The sequence below is a fragment of the Dromaius novaehollandiae genome, chromosome 1 (genome assembly GCF_036370855.1).
Source record: "Dromaius novaehollandiae isolate bDroNov1 chromosome 1, bDroNov1.hap1, whole genome shotgun sequence".
NCBI classification, from domain to species: domain Eukaryota; kingdom Metazoa; phylum Chordata; class Aves; order Casuariiformes; family Dromaiidae; genus Dromaius; species Dromaius novaehollandiae.
In genome coordinates, this window is record NC_088098.1 from 45,593,609 (window position 1) to 45,621,236 (window position 27,628).

At 36.5% G+C, this 27,628-nt stretch overlaps 1 protein-coding gene across 1 annotated transcript; it reads right to left on the minus strand.

The window, feature by feature from the left end:
- Positions 1 to 257: 257 nt before the first annotated feature.
- On the minus strand, positions 258 to 26,945 carry EPYC (epiphycan). Its single transcript, XM_026104134.2, has 7 exons — positions 26,891 to 26,945; positions 24,495 to 24,675; positions 10,797 to 10,950; positions 6,480 to 6,638; positions 4,666 to 4,868; positions 2,592 to 2,687; positions 258 to 1,056 (listed from the first exon to the last, which is right to left on the minus strand). Exons 2-7 carry the CDS (start codon positions 24,660 to 24,662, stop codon positions 886 to 888), a joined length of 951 nt encoding a protein of 316 aa, XP_025959919.1. The 5' UTR covers positions 24,663 to 24,675; positions 26,891 to 26,945; the 3' UTR covers positions 258 to 885.
- Positions 26,946 to 27,628: the final 683 nt, after the last annotated feature.

Genomic DNA, 27,628 nt, shown 5'->3' on the forward strand with positions numbered 1-27,628 from the left:
AGGATATTTGTTTTCATTGTGACTTGGGTCTCTGGATACTGGTCCTTAATATACTGAACTGCTATATTTTATGTGACTGTGGATATATCTCAAGGGGAGTTTTTCCACTTCCCATGCAGAATAAAGTTCAGTATTTCTCAGATAGACAATTTAACATGAGATTTTTATTAGCCAGGTTAAAATAGTGGGCCAGGTTATCAAAGACACAGAAAACAGCTTTGGGGCTCTTCAGTGTTAAAAAGACCAATGCAAAGGCATTGATAAATATGTTATGTATTTTATTTATTTATGCATTTTACTGTTACAAGTTTAGTCTCTACATCTTATTATTGCTGCAAAGAAACATTCCATGTTTTCTAAAGAAAACATGCTTTTTGAAATACTCTTATCACTTTTCCAAAACAAACAAATATTTTAGGAAAGGAGTAGAAAAAAGTGCCCGTCTCTGAGAGTAAAATATTTAATTAAATGAAAAGGAGATAGATATTGAATTATGTACATGTATTTTTCTTTTTCTTTATTTACTGTTATAATTGTTTTAACATATAAAATTAATTAACTTTAGAATTCCTACATTAAATTGAATGATTAATCATAAAATTATGAATTTTCATCCATCTTCTATTGCCTTCAGTGCAGTTTTTGTAGTAATATGTTTTTCTTCATATAGAGTTGCTCTACAACATATATTTGGATAGATAACAGGTTTGTCTTTTAGCATTTATATTATTCTTTGTATCTGATTAATCGATTTCATTATTAATAGAAATATCTCCCAATCTAATGAGATGTGAAAAAAATGCATTTTGCTTAATGCTGCAAAGACTTAAGTATTTGTCTTTAAAGATTCTCATGGCGTATGGCAGTATTGGCTCCTGCCAAAGCTTAGATGAGGTTACCAACTGGCAAACGGGGTAGACACATATATGCATAAGGTGTTTTGCTCAAGTTGATGGGATTACCATCCAGTCTGATGTCTTCAAGAGCCCTACGGACATAATTAAAATCTTTCATTTTGCAGAAAGTATCTTCATGCATCTCTTGAATGTTGTTGTTCTAAAAAAGAAAATGCAGAATATCTATGAGGATGGTTTCTTGAAAATAAATTTTTAATCTTTGAAGGTCTAGAGAAATGCTAGTTTGAACCCAAGGGGCCAGATTGTGGCTGCAAGTGGCCAGCTGAGAAGTCTCCCAAGGAGGGGGAATCTCTCAGCCAGTGTAAAGCTTCAGAGTAAAATAAGTCAAACTGTGTAGCAGGAACAGTCTTTGGAGGAGGAACCTGGTAGAAGAGTAGAGCGATTCTGAGTTCAGGGATCATATTGAACAGTCTTACTTAATCCACATTGGAAACATCATAGGCCAGTCAAAAACATCATAGAAACATAATTATCATCCTGACAGCCTGATATTCTTTAACCTGCAAAGGCACAAATCTGGAATTTGATGTGTGACAGATAACTTTCCCTCAGGCCCCCTCACATTAGCCCAGCCCACAGCTGTGTATATACAGGGAAATTTGAATGCTTCAGAATTTTTCTTTGATGTAAATACCTCTTATCTTCACTGAGCTTTTATTCTTGAAGCAAAGCATTTTCAACAATGAAGTGCTAAGACCCAAGACTGTCTGGAAATTGTGACTAAAAAATGACCTAAAAAATGATCTTAAATAATGCTAAAATGAGGACTGTCTGAAAATTCTTCCTTTCTTACATTACTTTGCACTCAGAAACTGATGCAGAGAAAAATACAGCTCACTAACTTTATTGATCTGTAACATATAGTACTATTTTATAGGCATGGTAAGGTGAAAACAACAGCCAGCTAACTGGCAGAAAATTTCTGTAGATTTACTGATGACAGAAGTCAAATTAGGTATGATACATCATTTTTTCAAAGCTTTTTTTTCCTGCATTGTATAATAAGCAAAAATATCCTCTGATAATGGAAATTGGTTATTGGTAAGAGAGAAAATAAATGTAAAGAAGCAGAGATGAAAAAGGATAAAATGAAGAAACCAGAAACAAAGGTACAGAAAATAGGAAATACAAAAATTAGGAATACAGAAAGAAGATGAATAGTATGTTCTAACACAGTCAAATGGAAGAGTTTGGATGAAAAAATGTTAACAACTGGGAATGACCTATGTTAAAAGAATGAAATACAATGACTATAGATGTATAGATGACCAATATGTAAAGTAACATTCTTTGGGTATTTAAAATGATTCCTGCTGAAGGATTTGTAGGAGCAATATGTGAGTGCTTTCTGTCTTTGAAGTCACCTCTTTTACTAATATAGACCATTGCTGCTCTTGAGTGCTGTGAACCTGACTTTGGCTTGTATTAACAATAAACCCAGCATTTTATGTTTGAAAAAAAATATTGTATTGAAAACTCTAATAATTGATGTTCAGCTGATCTAAATTTTACTTCTTTCAAATATTGCAATCATTAGTCAATTGTATGCTTCCAACAATTTGTTTAGTCCAGGCAAGGAGACTACGGATAAATAGAAGAAACAAAACACAAGATAATAGTTACCCTTTTCAATATTTAAAAATGATACACAGAGCCATGGGTTTTGTAGCCTACCTGAAGATGAAGAGCTTGGAGACTTTCAGGGAGTGGCAATGGAATATGATCCAGGTTATTGTCAGTGATGTAAAGATGCTGCAGTTCATGCAGATCCTGGAGGATGAAGGAGAAAAGGAGGGAAAGAAATGTATGTATGTTAGAAATTTTGGAAAATCTCTAGCAAATAGTTCTGAAATCCATCACTGTAATAAGCAGCTTTGGGTACTGACTCATTTTGTTTCAGCATGGTAGGGATGAAAAAGTAGAAACTGAAAGATAATTATAGACTTTCATTTACACAGGTTGAGGCCTATTCCTGTTAGAGATCAGCTGTTTGGATTAAAATAAGGGAAAAGTATCTCTGAAATGTATTTAACTAGAGACTTCATTTCAGTGATGTTGTTCTAAAGTGAAAAATACTCAAGCCATTATGAAAAAAGGCTTCCTGTTCAGTCTGTTTTCTTGCTCTTGTGACAAGCTTACTCAATTTTGTGGAAGCTCATTGGTGGTGAAGCAAATTACAACTGCATAATAAATGCCTAAGCCAAAAATAAATCTCATATCCTTTTGAAAAGGTAAATCATCTTGGCATGGTGAAAGAATCAGCTTGACCTGACAGTGTACTGAGAACATCTGTAGAAGATCTGGCAAGGAGTCAGATGACTGTCAGAGTATGTGAACACAGCCACAGAGCGTGCTCTCTACACACTGACTGAATTCCCATCAAGGCTGGACATGCATATTCTGTTTTGTCAACAATGTCTATATGCTTTTCAGCCAGTAGCTACTCAAGGTTAGCACAGCTGAGATAAGGAAATAGTTCTAGCAGATTTAAGGGGCCCTTAGAATACAACAACTTGAGTCCTGCCTGGACATCTGACCCATGCATCCAACAGCCTCCCATCAGCGACTCCTCCGCACAGTTCCCACGGCTCCTGTGCGGTTTGGAGTGTAAGTCCCTTATTAAATCTATCCTGTTAAACCCCTCATGAACCTTGAGTGTCTCTCTGTACTGGCATCTGACCCTCCCTTTCCTTGCAGTCACAGATCTTTATAACAATAGTAAGATATAAGCTTGGCCAGGTCAATAAAGCTCAGTAGAATGATTTCCTTTTTCCTCTTTTCCACACACAGAACTCATTATTGTACCTACTTCTCTGGACGTTGTACTTCAATTCCTGTTGACACAAAGGTCTTTGAGATATCAGGGTGAAAGTGCTAGCTATGGAATATCAGGGCTGAGATCTCTCCCAGCTAAAAGCAGCAGAGTGTAGAAGAAAAGGGTGGTAGGCCAGAGTCTCAGTTTGTGAGGCTGATTTTTTCCCATCCTCAGCACTTGCTTTATGCTGGTCTAGGAAGAAGCTCCTGATTCAGTAGTTGCCACTAGTTGCCTCATTACTAAGCTACCTTCCAAAGGAAAAAATCTGAGACTGCTGGTTATAACTAGCTTCTTAGAGGCAATTGAATAGTGCATATGAGCCAGATCTAACATATGAATCTAATCTATATTCTATTTGGTATTTCCAACATAAACCAATGACTTGAGATTTCATAGGCAATTAGGAGCAGTACACGGCTGCTTCTCCCCAGCAGAACTCTTGAGGAAGGATGGGCATTCAGAGGTTCCAACTCCCCTGATGTTCAAGGTGGGAAGAAAGTATATACACTTAATGAATACCACAGAAAGTTCCCACATAGCTACATGGCAGAGTGTGTGAAAAGAAGGAGCATCCATAACTTTGTCCTTTAGAAGTCCCTCCTGCCTACTGGTAAGGAAAGATTGAGCAGCTCTCTAGAGTTCATCCTCCTGAGTATTTCTAGTGACATGAGCCGCTGGTGCGTAGCTACAGTTTTTCATAGCGTGCTGTCTTGTGTGGATCTTTGTGCCAAAGAGGAAATGATGTTCTCATATCCAGTTGATAGTGCTCCTCCATCCTCCTCTATCTTTATAGCCTGCCTGGCAGCCAGCACCATTGTGGTGACTGTAACCTTAACAGCTAAGTATAAATGGACACTTGGCTGCTCTTCTGACCATATCCCAGTTTAGTTTGGGGAGAGGAAGAAAAGGTTTTTCGGTCAAACCCAGACTTACTTTAAATGCCTCATTACGTATTCCCCTGCGACCAAGCCTGTTGTTACTAACATCAATGAATGTCAAAGTGGATGGTAACTCAGGGAGTTGCCTTATTCTATTTTCACGGAGCACCAGCTCCTGGAGTTGAGGCAGTCTCCGGAAGGCATCTTCATGAATCTCTGATATAAAGTTTGCAGTCAAATCAATCCTCTTTAAATTGCCTGGTAGAGAAATTTGATACAGTAGCATATCAGGATGTATTTCTTGAAAGTTAAAAAAATAAAAATAAAAAGGCAAACAATTTATTTAAATTACAAGTGAAGGATCTTCAATCAAATCTATTCCTAGCTCCCTGTGTGATAGCTGTCTCTTTATATAATGCAATAATCCATGTTTGAATGGTTCTTCTAAGCAAGGGGAACAACCTCTTCCTCTCCTCTTGTTTAGAAACTCCTATGTCATTCTTTGAAATTTTTCACTGAAAGATGTGTAAGTCAAAGGTTTTATAATTTGTGTGTATTCTGGGAATCTTTTAAATGAATTTCCTTTGGAAAAATAACATCCAAAGGGAATTAAATATTTTATCTAGAAAATTTGTCCCACATGTTTCTTTACTGTCAGCATTTCCCTACTGGAATACAGTGTAAGAAATTGGATACATTGATTTTTGTTTTATTACACTCATTTTTTTCCAATCAAAAAGACAAACTTACTTTTGGAAAAAGAAAAATATATGAATATCAGTATATTAATATGAATTAATTTTAAGTGCATCAGTCTGTGGCTTCTAATTTCTGCCCAGAACATTTTTCATGGTCAGTTTATTTTATTATTTTTCCAGCAGTATGTTTTGGCTTAAATAACTTTTCTCCCTCCTTAGTGATCATTCTCTTTGTTTTGTTTATATAGGACAATTGTGTCCTTTCTCTATCTTGACCTTACTAGGCTGAGCAACTCAACCCCTGGTAGTTTTCTTTCATAAGAGAATCTTTCCATTTCATTGATCTATCATAGTAGGTTTCCTTTGCACTGATTCCACTTTGGTTGCAGGTGACCAGAACTGTTCATGATAACCAGATGAGGTCTTGTGCTTTTCACAATAGCTTGTTTCAGATAAGATCATATGGGTACCTTTTAAAATGTACCATAGTTTTTTATCATTAAATCAATAAGCATTAGCTACGTAAAGTTAGGTCTAAAATACAAAACAAAGAATGTGGTTTGATTTTTAGAATAGCATGTAGATCAGTTCCTATTAAAACAGTGATATGCTTAATACTTTCTGAAAATCAGATATCTTTAAGGACTCTCAAGATTTAGGATTAGCAAGTATTTCTGGAAATATTTTCTGCCTTTTGATTTGCTTAAGATATCCCTGGATAATTCTGGAGTAAGCCAATGAAAATATATCTATATAAAGGTAGATGTCCTTTCACACAGATACTCTGCTAACTTTGCTGATATTTGAACGTACATCTACCTGAGAGCTTGTCTTGTTTAGGAAGAGATTGCTTTCTAAAATGATGCAAATATTCCATGAGGGTTTTTTTTTTTTTTTCTTCCTTCTAAGGTTAATTAGAAGTAACAATGAACAGAAACAATGTAAAACATCATTATTTCTACTAATTCTAAGATTTGTCTGAGATTCTACGTTCAAACTACTGACCTTTAGATTCAAAAGCAGCAAAGAGTTTTTCTGTATGTGTATTTATGTGTATAATCCTACTGGGATTATATGCAAACATTATATAAAATGAATTGCTATGCCTTAGATTAGTATGAGCCAGAAATAATAACAATTAAATGTAATTCCTCAATACTATCATCCATACTCAAGTTAGCGAAGTCATTTCTGTTGATCCTTCTGATTCTGTTGTAGCGGGAGTAGAAGTACGTGGTTTTCTTAGGCAGCGGTGGAACATCATCAAGCTCACGATCATCACAGTAGACTGTGGTCCCTAGACATGTACACAAAAGGCAAGTTGGAAGGCCTACAAAAGAATTTAAAGGAAAGTTAATTTTGTATGAAAAAATGTAGAAAAAGGATACATAAATTACTTCAAAATGCTTGCCTAAGCACAGAATCATAGGACTTTGCAGATAGAGTTCACTCTGCTTCTTTTTTTGATCACCATATCATATGCTTGCACCAACAAAGTGATTAATTTTTTTCTTAAAACTAGTTGCTTTTTTCTGCCTATGCCTATTAGAAGGTTGTTCTACCTGCTTGCTCTAACACAATATTTCTCAGACTATAACAATAGAATATTAGGTGGAAGCAGCCAGACAAATTCCATTTCCCCCTAAGCTGGCAACTGTTTGCTTCCATCTAGATGAAGAAATAACATCTGCTGTAATGACTGGCTGTAAGAGTTTACACTAATCAGGGATCAGTTAACTACCTTTAGCTGTTGGCAATTCAGTCCCCTATAAGTAGGGGAACATAAGTTTAGCTGGCTCCCACTCTCCTCTGTGGAGGAATTGAGCTGCTGTCAATTGAGGGTAACACACAGATGAGTCAAGAAGTGCACAAATATGTTTTAAAAAAACTTGAGAAATGCTGTGATAGTTAGGCATCATCTAATATTCAGCCTAATTTTCTTCATGTACAGTTCATAGAGAGTTGTTAAAACACCAGCCTGTTCTCTTTGTTAGATAGATGCCACCTGATGGGTTCACTAGCCTTTATCCACACCTCTTTTAATTTATAATTTATTTATTTTAATAGGAGATATCAGCATTGCATTTCAGGTGAGAATTTACCAGCACCACCTTCCTATTATGCGCAAGTATGACAGAATGGCCTTGATTCCTTTCTGTCACTTCCTAGACTCTATGCACTGTCAAACTCTTCTTAAAGAAAAAAGAACAAGCAGATCTCACAGTCTGTATTATGCAGGAATTCATGGGAGGTAATGTGAATTGTTTCAGAGCAACTATGCAAATGGTAAAAACTATTTATATACTGCAGTGCATTTCATGACTGCACTCTCACAATTTGATTTTTAAGCTCTTGTATAACTGTAAAAATTATGGATGGTACTAAGATGTACTCATGCCATTGTCAGTTTGTTCAGTTTTGTAGCTACATTTAACTGAAATCCCTCCCAAGCATACAAGGTTGCAGACCTTCTTTTATAAAACTAGCTAGAAAAGTAGATAGTGATGCTTAGCTTTACACTGTTTATCCCCAGGGTCTGTCACTCACTCTAACATCCCAAGAAGAGCAAAGGTGTTCAGTTTTAATGGCATTAGCAAATTTGCTTTGATTTTCATATCTCCTTAAATAGCCACAAGCCACATTCACGTATACAACATGTATCAGTAAAACAATCTAGTTTATTGTTTGACTAGAAAAATTAGCTATGGGATTAGTAATTCATTTTCCCACTTTTCGTATGGGTTGTCAGTGTACAATCCCTACATGATATTCAATGATTCCTGTAGCTGTATAACTCTTTTCTTCCATAGTAAAACTGTATTAAAGAGTAGGTCAATCAAAGAATACCGTATGAATGTGTCTATGTGAGGTTTGGAAGGAAATACATCAACATATTTACTGAAAAGTCATTTGAAAAAAAAAGACACAGAGTAAGTAAGTAGTGGTAAGAACTGCAGTGAAAAAAAGAAGCAATTAATTTTTATTAGTAACTTTCTTAGGAGAAACAGAAATTAATATAAATTAATTACTTCTTATTAGCATTGCAAGGCCATAGTTATGATGACTTCTGTAGCTGCTATTCTGCCTTAAACATTCAGATACGATGATTCTGAAACATATTATAGTTTCCTAAGTTTAGTTCTGTAAATATTACTTCTAAATAATTTGTGAGGAAATTAATATTTTTATACAGACCTATGGACACAGAATCTCAATTTCCTTTGCATTGTTTTTAATCAGGGTTTCTGATTCAGAAATTCAACATCAGGAAATTTTTTTTTTCTTTCTATCCCTCTGAGCTAAAATAGCTTGAAAGCTGTGGGTTAACAAAACAAAAACATTTGGCTACCACCAGATGTCCATGAAAATAAAAAAGCAAGACATTTCGTCTCAGTTAGATTGTATGAGGATAGGGAAGTCAGAAGTTTCTTTGGATGATACTGTTCAAATTAAGTGAGAATTGTGATGTTGACTAGATGGTCCGAATGCTGTCTGAGTAGGAAATGTTATTAGTTTCAATATCCATTGTCTTTCGATACATTTTTTCGCTGATTAAGGGTAGAAATCAATATATCTGTTTCTCATCTTTTAGTACCATGGAAGTACTTTCCTGTTTCATGCTAGATTTTTTTTTCCCCTTGTAGCAGATGACCGGTTGCATGTTCTGGTTAGTTTAATTAAATAGTAGCATAATTCATGGATATAAAATGTGGTTGAACTTTTTATCCTTTTTTTTTTCTCTCTCTCCCTCTGACATAGCTGTTTGCCTAGGCAATTGTGGTTACATAGTAGATTTGCCTTCTTAATCTGTGCAAAAATGGCAGTTACCAACAGGCAGCAGTAACTAGCTGAAGGACAGTCCTCCACTGGCAGGCAATATATGTGGTGTTCTTTAAGGCAAGACTAAAGAACCAGTGACCAGAGTACTCTTTTTTTGTGTGTGTGTGAACCACTACTTGGGCATCCAGGAATAACATTTCTGGAGAGACAAGACTTTTCCTATATTTTTCTTAACTTCCTTCACAGGATTTTTAAAATTAGCTGCAGGGAGCAAGCTTGACACAGGAAGAAAATAAATTGCCACACCTTGAACCAATCCAACAAATCCAGGCCTAAATGAATGTAGGGTTCAGAATGTCTGCCTTTTCACAAAATATTGCAACATAGAGCAGGAAGAGAGTTTCTCCTTCTGTCCCTTTTCTGATCTTGGAGGAGTGGTGCTTGTCACCTTTGGCTAGTGTAGGCTGAAAAAACACAGAGCTATGGGAAGGGTTTAAACAGATGTCAACAAGAAAAATGAACTTGGCTTGGCATTTCTGAGTCTTGTAGTCTTCTAGCCAGTAGCAAGCCAAGAACAGCAGCAACATCTGACATGAAAATATGTTGCTGAAAACAACACGAAGACATAAAAAAGTCTGATTTGGTATGTTATAGCCTTGAGCTTCTGATTCATCTCTTTAGTTCACACACCAGTTGGTTTGCATTCAGTGCTCAAAAAGGTTGAAAGATAAAGGATTCATGATATGTTATATTTATGTGAAATGCTTTGAAACATCCTTTCAAAACTGAAAGAAATTGCATGGGTTTTACAGAACTGTCCTGGGAAGTTCTCACTCCCATTTTTATTTGTTTAGACAGCAGTATATTTTTTTTGTTTGATCAAGGCTCTGTAGCAATATGTATAAAAACAGACTAGAGATGATTCATTTCTCTTTACTGGACATACAAGCTTGGAAGCATGAACTCCTTTTTTTCATCTGTCTTCCACAGCACTCAGTTATGCTGTTAGATATAGTAAAAATAGTCTTCAAGCTCTTCCTGTTATTGTATGTTAGTCACCACACAACACAGAGACTCATCGCAGCAGTGGATAACTCTTGTGAGCTTCACATCCAGAGTCTGAAGTACCTGCTAGTGAATATTAATTATTAGCACAGTGATGTTTGTGGAGGAGAGGGACAGATTGTGTTTTAGAATTTTAATTCCCCTATGAGATGTGGAAAGCTTATATTGGACTAGAGCTAGTCAGAAGAACAGAAAATCAGCTTCATGGGAAATTTCTAATTTTTCTTTTCCATTTCATGAGTTTCCAAAGTTTCTAGTTTTCGTGATCAAAAGGTCTCCAGCATTTTAATTATCTTTTTTATGAATACATTTATCAAAATCATATAACAAACCATTATAAAACGAAGACGTCTGATAGCGATATTGAAATCTATGCCAATAACAATGTAGGGGTAGCATTTGCCAACTATTGGTGATGTTGAAGAAGCAGAATTTGTATTTGAAAAAATCTCTGTTTGTGTGCAGACATTTTTTTTGTAACATATTAGGGGAACATTTTGGCCAGATGCTTACCTGACCTCAGAGCATTCATGATAGACATGATAGGAAGTCATTAAGAGAGGTACAGATTCATAGGCAGACACAGTGGGCTAACTCAACAGGGAAGCTACACATGCAAAGCTCATTTCTCTTTTCTACTAACCATCACGAGTTTGGGGCCCAAGCACACCAGACCCTTGTGCTGAAGAGCCATCAATTAATTTTGGTGTTGATGCTTCCTCCTCAGGTTCTTCTGTCAACGGTGCAGAAGAATAACTCTCTTGAGCTACAGAAGGTAGAGCTGTCCCAGTCTCCGTCTGGGGAAAATTAAGAAGGTACAGGAAATGTTACTGTTTATATCCACTGGCCTCTGTTCCTCTACTAGTGCTTCATTTTCTACCAGTAGAGGTCACATGTGTTCTGAAACTTAGTGCTGTAGCTGCATTTTGTCTGGCAGCTATAACTAAATTTGTCAGTGTGTGTAAACAATTTATGAAACTCCAACATGCTTATTCACTTCTTATCTCAGATTTTTTTAATGTTTTGTTGCATACACACACGAACACACACTGCATATACTTCATTAATGAGAATATGTACTAATCAAATGCTTTTTTCACATTCATTTAAAATTAAACCAGTGAGTTTTGTGATAAAGCTGGATATGTTCTCAATGACAAATGAAAATTTACTGTGAAAATTCAAAAAGATAACAGTCATTTGACTATAAAATTGTAAACTCTACCAGATAAATCCAAATGCAATGTAGTTATGAAGAGTCTGCTTTAAGAATAGTAATATGCTCAAAAATCTTATCTAAGAATTCTGCAGTCTAAGTGCACATAGTACTTGCTGTAACAGTGTAAGTGTTTGTGTCAATTTTTTTTCTCAATCTGAATGGCTGAAGGCCTAGGTTAATTTCATTCATTAGCAGTGACAGTTTGTAGTAAAAAGAAGTAAGAATATAAACTAAAAATGTTAGATAAAATCTTGATTTAGAAGAATCCATAAAATTTTACAGATCCTGTCATGGAACCAGACCCCTTATTTTTTCTTCTTTAAATCCTCCATTTACATAATTAGCCAAACAATCAATTTTGCTGTGTTATCTGTAATTGTAAAGCTGCGTTCTGTTGATTTTGCTACCTGACAACTTCAGGATAATAATGAAAATGGGGCAGTTTTCTCTTGTCATATCATCCCTCATAAAAGCACTATTGCAGGCTTGTCAAGTTTGTTGCAGAGGGGCCTACATTTGCAAATATGCAGTGTACTTTGATATAACCATGTAACCAAGGCATTGAGAAACCACTGTAGTTGTGAGGCCTTTGGCAAGTTACTTTACCACTGTATCTTGATTGCCCCATGTGTAATAATATATTTTCTTTCTTTCTTTCCCTCCTTCCTTCCTTGCTTCCTTAAATCAAGGACAATGAGTTAGTGCCCTTACAGTACTTTGCACATGTGAGGTGCTGTTTAACTGTTACATAATACCTCCACTCCTCCAGATGTAGTGTGGTGCAGTTAACACTCCTCAGCCTGTATCTAAAACATACTCAGAAGCAGGACTTTTACCACAGTACCTTTCTCTCCAGCAGGAAGGCACTGAGACATAATGTTAAGCTTTATAAAAGCTTTTCCTCCGCTGCACCCTACAGCAGCACCATAAAACTATTGAATTCCCAGTTTTTCAGCTGACCTCGTTCCCATTTACTGCTCGCTTTGTTGTCCCAGTGGATAACTGGTTGTTGAAGTCTCTCACACTAGTGCCCATAAATTCTGATTGTAAAGGGTACAGAAAGCAGGTAAGGTTGCATCTGGAGTGGGCAGTTAGGATTTTTTAAAGCAGACTGTCTATGTAGACTATACAAGTTAAAGGAACTAACAGGAATGAGACACTTGATCTGGGTCCCACATTGAACAAAGTTTCTCCTGTATTCTGATCCCTATGTGAGCTCTTAGCTTAATTATAAAATATTCAACAAGTAGAGTTTAGTTTTATCTTATTATTCCTGGATGACATACATTATACACACACACACACACGCACACACACACACAGATATAGATCTATCTATCTCACAGTTTTGGGAGAAAACATTTTACACTTTATAATAAACTCTGTGGATCTTGTAGTGTAACTCTGTAACACTGCTAGGAGTATTAAACATCATGATCCTGGACTTCCTGGGAACATCATTATAAATGACGATCTAAAACCTACTCTTGGCACAGAAAGAATGTGGTTTAAGTTAGATAGTGGCCACAGGTCCAAATATTTTATATTACTTAGTTTCACTGAAGACAGAGAATATGCAAACAATGTAAAACCTCACAGAGCACTCTGAACCTCACAAACTCAGATTTTGACTGAACATTTGTAAGGTTCTTTGTATATTCTTTAATTACATTGCAATAAACCATAGATACTGTTACTTAAATAGGGTTTCAAGATAAGTATGCCCTGACAGAGTTAGTAAACTTTATAAAATGAATAGTGAGCAAGTGAGCAAGAACAACTTCAGCTGAACTCACTAAGTAATCCATTGGTGTAAATAAGACTAAGGATGAACCTTTTTACTTTGTGCAGACAAACACACAATGCTCCCACCTGCAGCACTGACAGTAAGACAGCTTAACCAGGAATGGACTTGGGGACAAATCAAAAGGAGACTTTGAGATCAAAAGAAATGGGGACAGATGTTCCCTGAATGGAGGAAGCCTAGAGGGAGAGACACATTCCAGACTTTTATTGACCCAGGGTAGTACTGCACTAAAGTATTTGCACATGCTGTCTAGTCCTTCACCAGTTTTGTGGAACTTAACTAAAAGTCCCTGTCCTGAACTTTAGAACCACAAAATCCAAAGAGATTTTGAGGCCTATTAACAGCTTTGTGTACATTTTTTTTGTGGAAGTTCTACGGAAAAGAGCATTCTGGACAAGACCATTTTCAAGAGAGAGTTGTAAATGTGCTTCAGACCTAGATAACGTTCCTTAGACTTGTCATGGGATTTAGGTCATCTATACAGACAGCCAGGCACATCTCTGAATAAGCGAGGGCTTACTTTATTGGCTTGGGTTTAGTAATTTGCTTTATACTTTGCCTTTTGTTATTCAAGTGTTTTATTTTTGTTAGTTGATTACTGCAGTTGTTGGGTACCAAAGCAGAGATATTAACTTCTAGTAATTTTCTTTTTCTGCCCAATAAAGGAAATCAAGTTATAATTACTAGACTGGCATCTCTCATTCTTTTATAACAGGATATTATCTGGTTTTAGGGACAAAAAGGAGAAAAGCTTCCCCATACCTTTTCTTTGGCAAGGTCCTGAATCTGTGTTCTAGAGAAACTATTCTAAGTAGTGAGCATTAATATCTATTCAGTCTTCTGTACCAGTTATTATGGTGAGTTTTATGATGTTGCCATTTTTACACTGGAAACTGAGCAGGCATTCACTAATGCAGGCGTGTTACATATCAGTCACAAAACGAGCAATATTTGCTTGCTATACATAGGCTGTATTTGAACCAGTAACCTAGAGGTAAAAGTCTGTTTCGTATTATCAGTCATCTGATCCTGGCAGCTTTCCATCTTTTATGTATTTGATAGATCATACACAATTGTAACAAGAGAAAGATGTTTCTTAGGCTACATACTGTACAGAACAATCCTTTGTCTTCCAGATGTTTATTTTTGGCCACATGCATTTTATTCAAAAACTGAGAAAAAAAAATGTTTCTATATCATTTAATGGCAATATTCTCTGAAGGGTTTTTATGTATATATATATATATTTCATCTGCTACTCAGAACGATTCATTTTCAAAAAATTGAGAAGCAGGAGGATATTGTAGAGAAATGCAATAAAACACATTTCTCTTAGCCAACATATGCAAGTCTTCAAATCATAATCAATATTCCACAGCCAGATATAATACATGGCATGAGAAAACAGTGAAAGGGAATCATGTCATCTATCTTTAGCCACCTATGTGGTTCATAGTTACCGTACTCTGCCTTTGAGAGCAGTTGGGAGACAAGAGAGAACACTGGTATAGAATATTAGCTACAAAGCATAAGTGAAGTAATAAGCAGAGTAATATCTTTTCAGAGATTTATACAGTGTGACTAGACTACATTTGCAAATGAGATTGCCTAATGTCGATGGTCAATTTAGAGATAAAGAAGCCATGAAAATCAAAAGCGAGAATCTGAGCATATTGATGAGCGATGAAATACAACCAGTAAGATTTAGCTTCCCTGACTTAAGCCATCTATGGGCAAGGCATCTAGTTGAAGCTAGCCTCCTTTCACAGCCAATGGAGAGAGAAAGGAATCTCTGGAAAGCAGCTCTTCCCATGTATCACACATGCTTCTTTTAAGGTACTTGTCTCTCTCCATTGACTGAAAAGGGAGGTGAGTCAAATGTAAAGGTTTTTAAGATTAGAAAAGATTCAGGAGGCTGACCTCTGGAAAAAAAGTAGGAAGACAGAGTGCCTGCAGGATAGCAGTCAGCAGGGGAGGAATACAGAGTACAGGAACCTGTGTGAGGACTATGAATTCACGTAATCCATACAATGTAATAAAACACAGGAGATAAAGAGATTTAAGGAGGCAAAGAACAAGGCTGAAAGATCATCAGTTGCCACATTTTACTTCTGAGGTGGTTTCATTCCAGTGGTAGATGGTCTATTGTTTTATGTCTAAAAGATTTTGGTAGCCTTTAGTACCAAAGTTGATGTATTGCATATAACAACTTTGAATGCACAGGGTCCACTGTCTCAGTGCTCCTTTTACTATAGAAACTTTCCTTTAAAACTCAAACAAAAGTTTTCAACTTAAAAATAAATGTTATAAATGTCAAGGGATACTTGTACCACAGATTAGTGAGTCAAAAGAAACCAATTCCCCCACAGATGTTCTGAAACTAGCAAAGCTTTCTTTTCACAAGAAAATGCCTAATTATGGTAGAGGGTTTTGGGTTCTTTTCCTTTCCAAAAGTGGCTCATAATTGTTTCTTCTTCTTTGCATTTAAGGTCTTCTTTTCTCCTTCTATTTTTTTATTATTTTTTTCTCTTTCTATTCTACCTTAAATAAATTTGTAAACAATGGAAACTGAAGGAAATTGCATGTTAATGCAATAACTGTTTAGACTGCAGATTCTGCAGCTCAGATTAAGTTGTCATATGCTTGTACAGAACTGCATAAACAACAAGTTTTGTGGGGAAATTAGTGTAATAAAACTCAGTGTGAGATGTAGGAGGAGGGCAAAGTGATATCTGTTTACAAAAATCCTAAGTAAATTGATTTTACCTACTTACGTTCATTCTGTCATAGGTTTTAATCATTCATACATTTTTACCTACATACTTTCAGTTGCCTAGACATGTGTGCTCAAGTGGTCTGGGCAGGATCACTTGTGTTCAATACACAGCACAAGGGACACAAGCTATCGAGTCCTCATCATGCCTCTGAGGTTCTTCTTCTTCAGCAGCAATGAAAACTACAGACAGATGTTCTACATTCTTTAGGAGCGTCAGCTGTTTTGGGGCAGTCTTTTGCCTCAGAATCATGGATGTTCCAGCCTCCATAAATCTTAGGCCAGGTTGCTGCCTGTCTCCTCATTCCACGTGTGCTTGTTTTCATGAGGACTACCACAGAAAAAAATCGTATGTATGTTATGCTACAACGTTGTGTCCTGCCTGCCGGTGGAGGGATGCAGGGTCTTTCACTGAGAAGTCATCTGTGCTGTAATGTTTTCAGAGCGCAGGCACTTTGGTTTTGGCATAAGCAACACGTTCCTCAGTTTTGCTGCTGGGAACAGTGTTCTGGAAGTGGTACAGCTGGGTAAAGTGTGCTTCATTATCAGTTCAGGCCATTCCTTTAACCCTTTAACTCTTTATTTAAAAAAAAAATATTTTGTTGTTTCTGCTGTGGCTTACAGACACACACATTTCCCTTCATCCTTCATTCAAACCAATCCTAATATTTCTGTTACAGAGCTCTACAGCTGCAACCCAGTTCTTCAGAAATTAATGCCTGTGGCTTCTTTCTTAGAAAACTTAGCTAGATTCTGATGTTCTTTTAATGAATCTCTCTTAAGAAACACAAGTAGTCTTTTTATCGCCTTGACCACAGAGCTTGCTATAACTTCCTATATCAAAAGTGAGTATATTTGTGGCATGTCTGATTTTAGCTGAGTAAAAACACTCATGCTGCACAGCATTGCTACAGAGATTTTACTTACCAATTCTGTTGTCTGAGAATGCATAAAGTCCATATAAATGGAGGTAATCTAGATTTCTATCAAACTCCTATTCCAGCATTGTACTTGAAATTTCAGATTTTATTTCTAACATTTTTGTTTGAGAGGTATTTAATATTTAAGTAAGTCAGCCTACAGCAGACCATTTTCTTTAGAACAATGCTAAATGATAAAGTTTTGAAAGGAAAGTAATATTTTGAAGAGAGATACTATGCCTGTTTTTGAAATCAGAACAGGTTCCTTTGCACTGTTAGGAGGCATAATAGTAAAGCTAGTCACAGCTATTTAATGAAGATTTCTCCATTAGGCTAGAGCTCCTGCTGATCCAAGCCAAAAAGTGAATTACACAGCCAGGAACATTAACAAGTGTTAAGGAGCTGCCTCAGTTTGAATTCTAGAGTTCTCTGTAAAGAAGAGTTTGCTGCCTCAAGTGTACTTAGTCATGTAGTCTGGGGAGATTGTGCATTGGTGGAGCTGAACATGCTTTTGCCAAGTTCAACAGCCTGGCTTTTCCTAAATGCACTGTGATTGCTTTGAATCTGAACTACAATCAAACAGTGTTAGAAACATGAAAGGAAAGGAGTGGATTCACTCCACTTAACATCAGGCATTGAATTTGTGTGTTGCGTTTAGCAGCTTAGACTGCTTAGGCTCCCTGTGTAGTCAGTGGAGGCAGATAATCAACTCCTAAAGATGGTTCAGCCTGTATATGTTGTGAATCAGTTTCCTGAGGTGCCTGTCTATCCACCTTTGGCTATGAGGGAGTCCATATGGAGGCAACGTATTTCTGCCAGAAATTAAGGCCAAAGTGTGGTGTCAGATCTGCTCTTCCCCTCATTTCTGCAGCTTACAGTGCATGGACATTTCAGCTTATTCAATCCAAACTGGTACATACATGTCACCCACACTGACACAGATACAGTACTCACAGCTGTTACAGCTTCAGGACTAGAAAGGTTTCTGTTAGTTTGGGCGTATCTTCACAGACAGAAGTTTCATGTGGGATTTACCATTGTCCATGTTCAGAAGCATTTACTGAGCTACCTGTCTCACATCTCACATCTAAGGCTATCTGTCTTCCCTATCCATCAGGAAATGAGGCATTCCTGCACCTAAATAGATCAGAGAAGCCATCCACTAAATTTACACACCTGTTCTGTACTCCATTTGAGTCCAGATGAAAACAAAGGCACTTGTTCTCCATCCATCCAAGAAGCAGGAGAACTAAGATATGACTGTTAGGCTGAGGAGGTTGGCACCCAAGCACCTCTGTTCCAGGAGACATCCTAACCTCCAAATGAGAGCCAGGGGAGAGTTTGGATGAGATGTTAAAACAAAATAATGGTGCATCCAAAGAGGCAAATCATGGCCAGACAAGGAGAACAAGCCAAAGGAAACATGGTTCTGCAGCCTAATACAAAGACAGCCAAGACCTGGGACCATTTTGAAGGATGATTAATGTCCTATACATTAGACAATCATTGAACATGAACAAAGATAGAAATGATACAGAGGAGAGCTCAGAACTCTGGGCTCTAAGCACAGGGAATTGTTTTGAAGTCTGAATGCTCTTTTGACTGATTCTGAAATTTTCATACATTAAATGGTTTTCAAATGGGATAGAAGTGCAGAGACTAAACATTGTTAAGCTTGTGAGTATTCAGAAAACAATTTATAGCCGTTGGATGAGTATGTATATGTGCAATTTAGGAATTTGGGGTAATTCTATAAAATATCTGTATCCTTGTGTTACATCCCATATTGGTAGGGATGATGCACACTACTTCTTTTTGGAAGAAGCAACAAGGCTGGAAGTCTGGAGAAAGGTTTGCTTAAGTGACTGGGGAACTCAAGGTAGCAAACATCTACTGTAAGGTTTTTATAATGTCACTGTGGAGTTTTTGGCTGTTAAAGAGACAGGCCAGCACTTTCCTGGCATTCTTAGATTAGGTCTGCAGTGAGCATAGCTAGACTGTGGCCTCTCTGCCTCCCACTCCATCAGCTGCAGAGTCATTTTCTCTGTTCTCTTCTCTCCTTTGGCATTTATGTGCTTGGCTGCATAATATCCAGACTAAATAGAAGGAATGAAAGCTTCTCCTGTCATGCATCAGCCTTGAACTTGGTGGTTAGGTACCTCTCCTGGGAGATGGGAACTATATCTCTGAATACCTCAGGCTGAGAAGAAAATTGAATCAACTATTCCAGGCCTTCAGCAAGCAATCTAACCATTATTTCATGACATATAAAGTGACATGTCTGTCCCCTCTCACACTGGAATTTCAAACAGGGTGATGGATGTGTTTAAGCATTGAGCCCCAGCTTGACGAATCTAAGTGCCTTAGACCAGGACAATTATTTTGAGAATTCCACCCAGTCTCAGGCAGAAGGATGTAGTTACTCAGTTCAGCCAAGACGGCGGTAGCTAACGTCATACCCAGTGTCAGAATCTTAGGTACTTAAGAATGTTTTGCCAGTAAATTTAGTCATTATAATATTTTGGGCAAATAAGTGAATGAGACTAGCTCTTATTTGATTGCTCTACTGGACTTAGGTAATGGCATGCTATTTCAAAACCTTCCTTTTTGCCTTGTAGTATTTTTTTGTTTGCTTTTACTAAATGACAAAATATTTGGAACATCACTCAGATATTGCATGACTACTTTTTAATCCACAGAAATTTTCACCTTTTGTGGAGACACTGATATAGAAGCATATAAACAGTTATGAACAGCTGAGTGAATGTAAGAGCTGTAGACAAAGCCTTCCAAAAAGAGGAGAAATTTTCTTACATTGGGATAAAGCTCCAGATGATAAATTTAAATCTCCTATCAGCTATGTGGCTTCTGACTTCCATGTTAGTTGTACAAATTAAAAAAAAAAAAAAACGTGAAGTGAATAAAATTTAAAAGTGTATATGATGTGTTCCCAGAAGTCATTGCATATCCACCTTGATTTTGTTTAATCAGATACCTGCTATAAGTATAGAATCAGCAGCTCTCTCAGCTCTGAAGAACTGCAAGAAGCAGTTCTTGCACAACTGAGATCCATCTTAATATGTGCTATGGTAACAACAGTGATGCTATGTCTACCTGTGCACCTACCTGTGTGTGCATATGCAGACATAGCATCACTGCTGGTGTGTGTGTGTGTGTCTGTATGCCTCAAGTTCTGGGCTTTGTACAGGCATCTGAATGTTCTAATATCAGCTTGATCCTAATCTCAACAAGCTAGTGCAGCGTGAAATATTAGGTTTTATAGTGCTTGTTTTTGATTATTTTGAGGATCCATACTTTCCAGCTCATCTCTTCTGTGTATCCAGACTCAGCCCGATCTGTGTTAAGCCCCTGTGGTTTTTTGTTGCTTACTCAGTGGTAGGACAGTTTCTTGCTTTGGAGCTTCACTGGTAAGCTATTTCACTGGTGAAAATATTTTCTGATATGACTATCTTTTCACTGACTGTTTTTTTCATAATTTAGCTTTTTTCCTAACTAAGGGAAATGGGCTGGTTGTGTTTAAATAGGTGCTGTAATCGAAAGTTTGCAATAGGATTTCATTAGACTTTAGAAGCTAATGTATGTAGGAATATGTCTCCACAATCTGTTTTTTTTTTCCCCCACATACTGTCCAAATAAAGTTTTAATTTCAAAGAGGGAAAAATTCTGAGCCTTTTGTTTGTATCAGTGAGAAGCTTACTCATACAATGAATGCTTTTGACAATCTGGCTTGATTCTATTCATTTTAAGGAAGGAACTCTGTCTCTGTATATGTTTGCAGAGTAGCTGGGACAATGAAGTCCCAGTTTTGACTGGGGCCTCTGGACACCACCATGCTATAAATATTCATTGAAAATAAAAACAAAACTTACTGTGAGGAAAAGGGGTGATACAGCAGTTCATGTTTATACTGTTGTAACTCAGTTTCAGAAGATAAATCCAACACAAAGTTTGTAGGCAACCTTTCAGTGACACTCCTTTGTAGTCTCTTTCTCCTTCAGGACCTTGAAATTTCTTCCTTGGTTATAGGCTTTTCTGTTGCATTGCCATTTTCCCATTATCTGCAGTTGATGCTATTCTCTTTAAAGTCTCTTTAAAAATACAGATTTTTATTCTGAGTGATGAATTACTTAAGTTTTTTTCAGTAACAAATGTCTTTTGGATGCATAGCCTTAGCTAGGACTTCCACATCTCACTAACCTGGGAACTTGGAAACCTCACATTTCATAGCTCAAATTTGACCTGTCTAATCAATGATGATGCATAACTTTTTGATTCAGGATTCAGTACAATTGTCCTAAGTAATTCACAGGAATGAATACTTTCCCCTTGCAAAATCTTTGCATTGAAAATGGATTCCATATTCACATATTGTATACAATGAAAAACACTAAGAAATTAAATAGATCTGTTGATATTAGCAGGCAGTGCTGGAACACCTCAGATTTCTGTTATAAGTATCATTTTTTCATATGTTAAAGGTGCTCTAAAATTTATGAGAAAAATAGACCCAGGCAGATTTCATGCGGAAAAATATCAACAGCCATTACCTGGATAAAGACATTTATAGAAAACTTCTTACAAGCCAATGAAGTGTGTGTGTGTGTGTGTACAGACACACATAAAATTTATTTTCATTTTTGGCATATATATTTCAAAAGGAACATTTCCAGAGCATGAGAAATAGAAAGGAACTCATGAACTTGGATTCCTTCTTAGTTAACTTTAGTAAGCTAAATTTTTGGTCTGAGACAGCTGCCTGGGGTCCCTCTAAAGGTATTTGAGCAAGACAGGTATTCCAACAGAGTAATTCATCCCCCTTGTGTTAGAGGATTGTCTTGGGATGCAACACCTAATTTTAGCCAGATAGATGAGTGGGAGGAATCCCACTTTAAGTACATCTAGGTCTTTTCTCCTTTTGGTGGCTAGACGTTCAGTGACTGATTACAGGACTCATTGGGTAATGTTCCGAAAAGGATGTAACTGACACAGACACTTTGGTTCAATTCGTTGGGTACATAGGTGCCTAACTCCAATTGAAATCAACAGGAGTAGTTCATTAGAATTAGCCTATCTCCTAGACCATTGAAAATCAGCTGGAAATACAAGCTTGGAAAAGTCTGTCCTTCTCCTAAGAGTCAAAAACTGTTTTATACTCAATGATTTATACTTACACTTAACTGAATTTTAAATTCTTAAATTGAAGACATCAATTACAGAAAACGTTATTTCAGTTTTCTTCCCTATTTCAGAAAGCTAAGACATGATTCAGAGATCTCTAAAAGTAAATGGAAATGCAAGTCAGGCTCCAAAAGAATTATTGCACACAGGCTGGATCGAGTGAAGGTCTGCTGTTTGTCTGGGTCTCTGTGGTATTGCTCATCTTTTAAGCTATGCATAATAAAAACTAACCTGTGACCTTGTATAAATAGTGGGTTTTACACATAGAGCCACTTATATAGTTCACATCTTTATGATAACAGGATTTCAGGGAGGAAAGTAGTAACACTGATTGGGAAAAAATTATTTTGTTTAAAACTTGAGTGATGGCAATATTGTTCAAAGTGGAGTGCCTAAAAGATAAGTTTCATTACTGACTTAGGCAAATCCATAAAAGCTGCTTGACTTCTACAGTACTGACCACTCTGAGCTGTCCTGGTTTTGGGGGAACTGTGAATACTTGGGCTTCTTTTGGGCTGTACATTTGGGTTGGTAAGAGGAATGTAAGCAAACAAAGATTTTGGCTAAAGGTCTGGGAAAAAATGGCTCTCACAAGGAGGTCTGTTCATGTATAAAGTAACATTCCTTCCAACTACTGTGATGGATGGCTCTCACTTGAAGAATTTTAAGATGACTGGCTGAACAGCTCAGTAATGGGAGACAATGCTGCTCTGGAAAAGAAATCTACAAGAGAAAATAGAAAAGCTTTTTGGTCTCTTGTTTCTTTTAGATGTTAAAAAAAAAAAAAAAAAAAAAAAAAAAAACACACAGGAGACTTGCCTTGTCTCTGTCCTCCACTGCAGAAACATGGAAAGAGGTGACCTCATGCTTCAGTGTTATAGGACCCCATAGAAAGAGCACAGCACAGGGAGGTCACATCTAGCATTGAGTGCATTACTAAGAAATCTATTGCTCAAATTAGAAGATCTCCATAGCAAGACACACACAAAAAAATCAGTGATGATGCTTAGGTTCAAAAGCTTTGCATAGAGACCTCCAGTACAGGAAGACATCACCATAGGGCTGATATGCCTTCATTTTCAAGAGTAAAGACAGACATTGGAAGTGTGACTTATTAGTCAATGTGAAATAAAGACAGCACAGATATTCAGTGAATGAAGGCAATGTTGACATTTTCAGGGAAGAAAGTTCAGAAGCATGAGCATGTAAAAAGCTTTGGTTGCGTATGGCATAGGGAAGTAGCCAAAAGCAAAATCATTTCTTTAGGGCAAAGTTCTTCTCAGTTCTTAGATAAGAAAATGTTTTTCCTCCTAACTATAAGGTTCTGATCCTAGTACAAACTTTCAGATGTTTTTTCTCTCTTCAGTTCTCTGGTTTTGGTCTACATTTATTCTCAGATTGTCTCTATTTGTCCTTTGATTTCTAGCCTGCTGCTCAATGTTGATCTCACCTTTATAAAATACTAGTTGCTGTCTCTCTTGCAACAATCATGAATCACTAAAAGGAACATATTTTCCTGTATTATGTACTGTATTATGTGAGAAAGCACTAAAATAGCACTAAAGAACTAAAAATTTAATAGTGAAAAAAATGTATTACTATTTAAATGTAACATTTGTCAGTCTTCTATGGTGAACATTCTCTTCACACTCAGTCATGAATCATATACCATGCGTATATCACCTTCATGGAAGTTTTGCCCATGTCTGAATAGCAGAGTCAAGTTAAAATTAATGTGTTTTTTTCCAGTAAAATATGGGAATGTAGAGGGGAAGAGGACAAATTGAGTGCCTTGCTTGTACAGGTATCACATCTTATGATCTCATAGTATAACAGAATTTCAGTAGTTTTTCTTTAGTGATATTTCTTCCATTCTCATTTTTTACTTCCTGTGCTCTTCCTTTCTTTTTTTCCTTCTTTCTGCCTTCTTTCCTAATAGTAATAACAACCACTAGCATTTATGGCCTGAAAGGCTTGTATTTAACATATCTATTATTACAAGAGATAGTCAGGGAACAGCTTTGTATTATCTCATTCCATGGGGAATCCCAGGTGTCCTATTCCAACTGCCTCAGTCCCTTATGCAGACAGATAAATCACTAGGTTAACTTTCAACATAGCTTGCGTCAAAGCAAGGAGACCTGGGACAAGCATAATAGTTTCTGCCTGCACTCTTAAAGGTTACAATTAAAAAATGAAATTCAGGAAATATTTTGGCTGCATTTGAAGAGCAGAGGAATATATGGATCAAGTACACTGTGTTATTAGCACAGAAGACTGTTGATCAACCAAAGACAATAATACCCACAAGAGTAGACTTGTGTGACTAATGTTTTCATGACCTACAAAAAATCATCAGTAGCCACTGCATTTGTGCACTTTGGAAAACAGATGAATAAATGAATAAATGAAGTTCTGATTACCTCTAACTGGTCAGACTGCTCGTTTTCAACATAGACAAATGGGTGGGACAGCTCTCCAAGAGGTATTTCATAGAACTCAGAATCATAAATTACTGTGTCAGCGATGGGTGCAGCACCAACAGACTCAAAGATAAAAAATCCCAGAAAAATGTTTACAAAGGTCTTCATTCTGCTGCCTTTTCTGAAAGGGAGGAAAATGAACAAAATGTGGGTAATCTGGTAATTGCAAAGAATCTGTGAAAGTTTAATCTCATAAAGATAGTACCTGTATGCATGCTACAATGGTTCTGATGGGTAGCCAATGATTATTCATGATGGCTGAATGGTTTATTCCATTTTATTTCATGAAGAGTCCCCAGACCAGAGAATTTCTGCAGCCTGCTTTGGCCCTACTAACATTTAATTCAATTTAGGAAGGACCTATTGAGTTTTACTATTTCAGGATGGTATGAAAACAAACTGGCCTCCATGAGAAAAGATCTGAAAAGGTGGAAGGGGAACATATCTTGATGGTTATCCCCTTTCATCTAACTTCATCCATTTCAACTACACCATTAGAGAGGGTGTTTTGAGAAGCTAACCAAGTGATAAATTAATACATTTTTGTGCCTATCACAATAAATCATCTTTTGAAATGTCCAACAATGTAGATTTGTCTTTCTCCTTCACCACAAAAGACTAGAACTAGAAAATATTAGGCCCTTTTTCCTTGCTGTCCCTAGACGAGCTAAATCAAAGCACTTGTTCACCCGCTAGCTGTTCAGCTAGAATATGTCATTTTAACTGGTCAAAAGGTGTGTTATATTTGAAACATCAGTTCTGAAAAGTTCTAGGGGAAAAACTAAAAAGCAGTTTGTGTCTTCTACAGCCCTATAAATGACAGTATTCTTCTTTCTTTTTCATTCTTTCTTTATCCAATCAACAGCATTTTTAAAGTAGTGTGAAGTGCTGGCATAGTACAGTCACCTGTTCTCCTTACTTGGAGAACTGAATTGTAAAATCAAATTATCATCAATTTAAAAGTTCCGTATTTTAGTAAAATAGTAGCAAATTCACACTGGGCTTGAATATTAGCGTTCATTCATTTCCTCTCTCTTCTAAGTGATGAATTCACTATTATCATATAAGCTGCCCAACACAAGGTTCTATTCAGAATGCTTCACTTATACCTTGATTTAGCTACAGCTCCCACTTATTTCACCAAAAGCACAGACAGTGATAATGAGCAGTGCATAGGTCTAATAAATTGTTCTCCTGATGTGATGCCATAATACACACAAATATTACATTTTTAAACTGTAGCTACTTAAAATAGATTAAGAAATACATGAGATTTTTTTGAATGTGCATGCTGAGAAACAAGCTGAATTTTAGCTTCTTGAAAGGAGGTCTTTATGAAGCTGGTTTAGGCATTAGGATATGAAATTCCTCTGAGGATGGTCAGCAACACAAGGCGTTCATTTTTCCCTCATTTGCTTTATTCAAAAAGACTTTTCAGCTGCTGCTGGGAGAAGCTAGAGTCACATTGGCTTGTCTTTGAGCAGACTTCGTTGAATTGCACCTTTCAGTATTAACTTCCAAGATTAGTAAAGGTTTTCTGCTTCATAACAAAAAAAAAAAAAAAAAAAATACAACCAGCCTCTGAAATATACTGAAGTATACTGGTGTTTGTTTTTTCCTGTATTTATAATTTCTGATGACTATTTTTGATAGGACTGCTCCTAGTCTTGCTTTTCTTTGGCTTGTCATTTATCTCAAATGATTCAACTATAAAGGATATCATGTATTAAACCTAAATATAATACTAACATACACTAACGTCAAGTGTAATTTTTTTCTCTGAATAAACAATTCTTGAATATAAAATCACTCATTATTCAACACTATTTACAATTTTTATGTTTTGATTATTAAAAATAAGTTTTACATTGCCTTGATATAAAAATTTTTTAAAGGGTATGGGGCTTTATTAGTACTTCATTTTGTATATATGGACAAATTTAGCAACAATATAAATATGTATATATATACACACACATACCTATATATATATAAAAAAATCTCTGTGAAAATACTTCCCTTTACCTATGCTTATAGTATCTGGGCTAACTTGCAGAGTTTACACGTCTCTGTACTTTCCTTATGTGTAATATATTGGAACATGCTGTAATGATATTGGCATCTGCAGTAGCTGTAAGATCAAATATTTTGATGAAGATTAGGTACTCCTCTCACAGGAAGGAACTAAGACATATCCAGGGAAAAATAAATAATTTCCCCAATCTGCAGTCTTTGAATCAGTATTTTGCATGATAAAATAAAACAAGTATTATAAAAAGTATTTCCAGCCTTAAGAATCCAATTAGCTGATCTAAGAAAGAAGTACTAAAACTTACCTTTTGCTTCCAATCTCTCAAATGGCAAAGAGTTACTCAGAATGCAGAGCCAGTGCTATTAGACCCTGACCAATGGCAGTGGCATTCTGGGGCTGTGGGAGGTGGTACAACTTCTACCCTCAACTGGAGACCACAGCCCAGGGCGTTTCTTGGTCTCTAGACACCTTCATATTAATTTTGCTGGATCAAATTTGAGCAAGGTCAAACAAAGGTTTATTGTAAGCAAATGGCATTTATTTCACAAGCCACAGCTTTTCTACTCTTTCCCTCAAATCTCTTAGTGATTCTATGAATAACTTCATAAATCTGACCAAAAAGGAGAAAAAAGTTTAATTTTAGAGTCCATACATTACGCTTTCTACAATAACAGTGACAGCACAGAACATATATGCAATGTGTAATCAACCCTCAGGGATAGATGGGATATTTTAATACAGACCTCTGCAATAAAATGCCTAGAAGGAGTATAGATATTTAACATTATTTTCTTTATTACTAATTCAATATGCAGACGTAATGATAGACACAGAGCAACACGACAGTAAAAAGAAAGGTAAGCAAATGGTAATAAAATCCATCTAAAATCCATGCGACAAAACTTTGGGACAATTTTTGATTTAACTTGCATGAGCATGCAGTAATTCCAGCAAAACTGGCTGAGTTCCTCCAGATTTACCACAAGATGACTGAAGTCTTTTGTTACCTAGCAGACATACATTTTACTACTGTTATTGAAAA